This window comes from Meriones unguiculatus, chromosome 20 (assembly GCF_030254825.1).
Source record: "Meriones unguiculatus strain TT.TT164.6M chromosome 20, Bangor_MerUng_6.1, whole genome shotgun sequence".
NCBI classification, from domain to species: Eukaryota; Metazoa; Chordata; class Mammalia; order Rodentia; family Muridae; genus Meriones; species Meriones unguiculatus.
This window is the reverse complement of record NC_083367.1, coordinates 43697835-43701428: the sequence shown is the minus strand read 5'-3', so window position 1 is coordinate 43701428 and position 3594 is coordinate 43697835. Positions and strand designations below refer to the sequence as shown.

Sequence of the window (3594 nt, the reverse complement as noted above, 5' to 3'; positions counted from 1 at the left end):
CAGAGGCAGGAGGATCTCTGTGAGTTCCAGGCCAGCCTGTTCTACAAAGTGAGTCCAGGACAGCCAAGGCTACACAGAGAAACCCTGTCTCAAAAATCCAAAAAAAACCAAAACCAAAACCAAAACCAAAACCAAAACCAAACCAAAACAAAAAAACCCCAAACCAAACAAACAAACAAAAAACGTAGAAAGTATTATTGTTTTGAGGCAGAGAAGGGAGACAGACTATTAGGTAAATAGGAGGAGCAATTCTAAAATATGTTGTATTAATGATGACTATAATTAACAACACTGTATAGTATACTTAAAAATGTCCAGGAGAGTATATATGTCTTCATCCCCAAACTGAAAACTATATGTTAAATGATGACTATATTAACCAGCATACCTAATCATTTAAGGTGGATATATGTATCAAAACACACATTTGAAGGAAAAAGAATGGTAAGAAACCACTTTTTATGTTTATTGCTTAAGATGGATACCACATAATTTTTTTTGTGTGGGCACAGTGAGTTTTATTGATGGTGTTCAAAAGACTAGAGCTCCCTGGGCCCCTCCTGCTGTTCCGGGGGTCTGGGATAGAAACAGTGAGGGAGATGCTCAGTGTCAGGGGCTGAGTTGGGACATGGATTCCTCACAGCTGAGGGCCTCTGTCTTGCTCTCATATCCTTGCTGGGGTGGGTGGTCCAGGGCTTCTTACTCCTTGGAGGCCATGCCATGTAGGCCATAAGGTCCACCACCCTGTTGCTGTAGCCATATGCATTGTCACACTAGGAAATGAGCTTTACAAAGTTGTCACTGAGGACAATGGCAGCTCTAGCATCAAAGGTGGAAGAGTGGGAGTCACTGTTGAAGTCACAGGAGACAACCTGGTCCTCAGTGTAGCCCAGGAAACCCTTTAGTGGGCCCTCGGATGCCTGCTTCACCACCTTCTTGATGTCATCATACTTAGCAGGTTTCTGCAGTCGGCATGTCAGATCCGCGACAGACATGTAGGGGGTAGGAACATGGAAGGCCATGCCAGTGAGTTTCCTGTTCAGCTCTGAGATGACCTTGTCCACAGCCTTGGCAGCAACAGTGGATGCAGGGATGATGTACCGGGCAGCCCCACAGCCATCACGCCACAGTTTTCCAGAGGGGTCATCCACAGTGTTCTGGGTGGCAGTGATGGCATGGATGGTGGTCATGAATCCTTCCACGATGCCTTAGTTGTGGGTGACCTTGGCTGGGAGGCTAAGCAGTTGGTGGTGCAGGAAGCATTGCTGACAATCTTGAGAGAGTTGTCATACTTCTCGTGGTTCATGTCCATCACAACATGTGGCATCAGCAGAAGGGGCAGAGATGGTAACTCTTTTGGCTCCACCCTTCAGGCGGGCCCTGGCCTTCTCCATGGTGGTGAAGACAGCAGGAGACTCCACAACACATCACCCCACTTGATGTTAATGGGATCTCTCTCTCTCTTTCCTTCTTTTTTTTTTTTTACATTTTTTCTTTATTAATTACACTTTATTCCCTTTATATATATCCCCCCTGTGGTTCCCTTTCTCTTCCCATCCCAATCCTTCCCTTCCTCCACCCTCTGCATGCATGCCCCTCCCCAAGTCCACTGACAGGGGAGGTCTTCTTTTCCTTCCTTCTGATCCTACTCTATTAGGTCTCATCAGGAGTAGCTGCATTGTCTTCTTCTGTGGCCTGGTAATGCTGCTTCCCCCTCAGGGGGAGGTAATTAAAGAACAGGCCAATCAGTTCATGTCAGAGACAGTCCCTGTTCCTATTACAATGGAACCCACTTGGACACTGAACTGCCATGGGCTACATCTGTGCAGGGGTCTTAGGTTATCTCCATGCATAGTCCTTGGTTGGAGTATCAGTCTCAGGAAAGACCCCTGTGCTCAGATTTTTTGGTTCTGTTGCTCTCCTTGTGGAGTTCCTGTCTTTTTTTTTAATTTTTATTTTTTTCTTATTAGTTACATTTTATTAACTCTGTATCCCAGCTGTATCCCGCTCCCTCATTCCCCCCAATCCCACCCTCCTTCCCTCCTCTCCGCCTTTCTGCTCTCCAAGTTCACTGATGGTGGGGGGCCTCCTCCCCATTCATCTGACCCTGTTTTATCAGGTCTGCAAAGTCCTCCTCTGTGGCCTAACAGGACTATTCCTCCCTTGGGGGGTGGGGAGGTCAAAGAGCCAGCCACTGAGTTCCTGTTAGAAATAGTCCTTGTTCCCCTTACTATGGGAAACCAATTGGTTACTGAGCTACCACGGGCTACATCCGAGAAGAGGTTCTAGGTTATATCCATACATGGTCCTTGGTTGAATGTCAGTCTCAGAAAAGACCAGATATATTTGGTCCTTGTGGAGCTCCTATTCTTTCCCCATCATACTAATTCCCCTTCTTTCATATGATTCCCTGAACTCTGCTGAAGGTTTGGTTATGAGTCTTAGTGTCTGCTTTGAAACACTGCTAAGTAGAGTCTTTCAGATGCCTTCTGCAGTAGACTCCTGTCATACGTTTAATGTACATCCCATCTGTCTTTCTAAATGAGGATTGATTATCTTATGGACATTATCCTGTGTCTGCTGTCTTGATTATCATTTTTAGGTGTATAGAATTTATTATGTTTATCATATCTTATAGTGTTATGCCAGATTCACGGAACCCTCAGAGACCACCAGGAGATGACTCGATGCAATTGCAAGAGAGCTTTATTACGAGAGCGATCAAACTCGGGACCCAAGTCTCACTGGCGCAGCAGTAGAGAAGTGGGACCCCGAGCTCTGAGTGAACAGGATTTTTAAAGGGAAAGTCTGTGAGCTGGGGGTTTCCATGGCAGCAAGCAGGGGGGCACAAGCCTTGGTGTTACAGAATTGGTATTTTGATGGGAATTGTGTTGAATATGTAGATTGGAGTTCCTGTCTTAAAAGGTGGCGATGGGTTTGCTGTTGAGGCCAAGCTGTAGAGGCATACCAGAACATGTAAACCATGTAGTTGAGGTCGATGAAGGCCATAACCTACACTTTGCCAGAGCTATAAGGAACCTTGGTAACCAGGTGTCCAATCTGGCCAAAGCTGTTCACTCCAGCCTTTACCATTGTGTCTAAGGCATGAGGCTGGCATTGCACAAAGAAATGCGGCTGTCTTAGGAACAGGGAAGAGCAGATAATTTAGCACCCATCCAAAGACTTTTTTTTGAGATTTAAAATGGTACTATGAATAATTATGTTACTTTGCTGGGTATTTTCCTTCTCCTGTCTAGTAATTAATCCCCAAAGTAGAATTGCTGAGTTAAGTGCTATACAAACTGTTTTAAATACCATTTTTTATGAATTCATCAGACGTATTTATAGCTGAGGTTGAATTTGATCTCTAGTACATTTTGTTTCTAAAAGTTGGGTTCTGAAAGCAGAAAAAAATGTCATCTGAATGGCAGCAACCTTACGATTTTAACTCAAGAACATTATGAAGCAGTGTATAATTGTTTAGGTGGACTTTAATAACATCTAATTGTATGAAAGTATAATTCTTTGAGAGTCGCAAAACAACATGCATGGAATATTAGAATCAATCTTTACTTAGTTAGATTATTAAAAATT

General features: G+C 44.1%; 1 protein-coding gene across 1 annotated transcript; it reads right to left on the bottom strand.

Annotated features, from left to right (window-relative positions):
- Positions 1 to 773: 773 nt before the first annotated feature.
- LOC110541174 (glyceraldehyde-3-phosphate dehydrogenase-like) lies at positions 774 to 1190 on the bottom strand. Its single transcript, XM_060373318.1, has one exon. The coding sequence runs from the start codon at positions 1188 to 1190 to the stop codon at positions 774 to 776; it is 417 nt and encodes a 138-aa protein (XP_060229301.1).
- Between the last annotated feature and the right edge of the window lie 2404 nt (positions 1191 to 3594).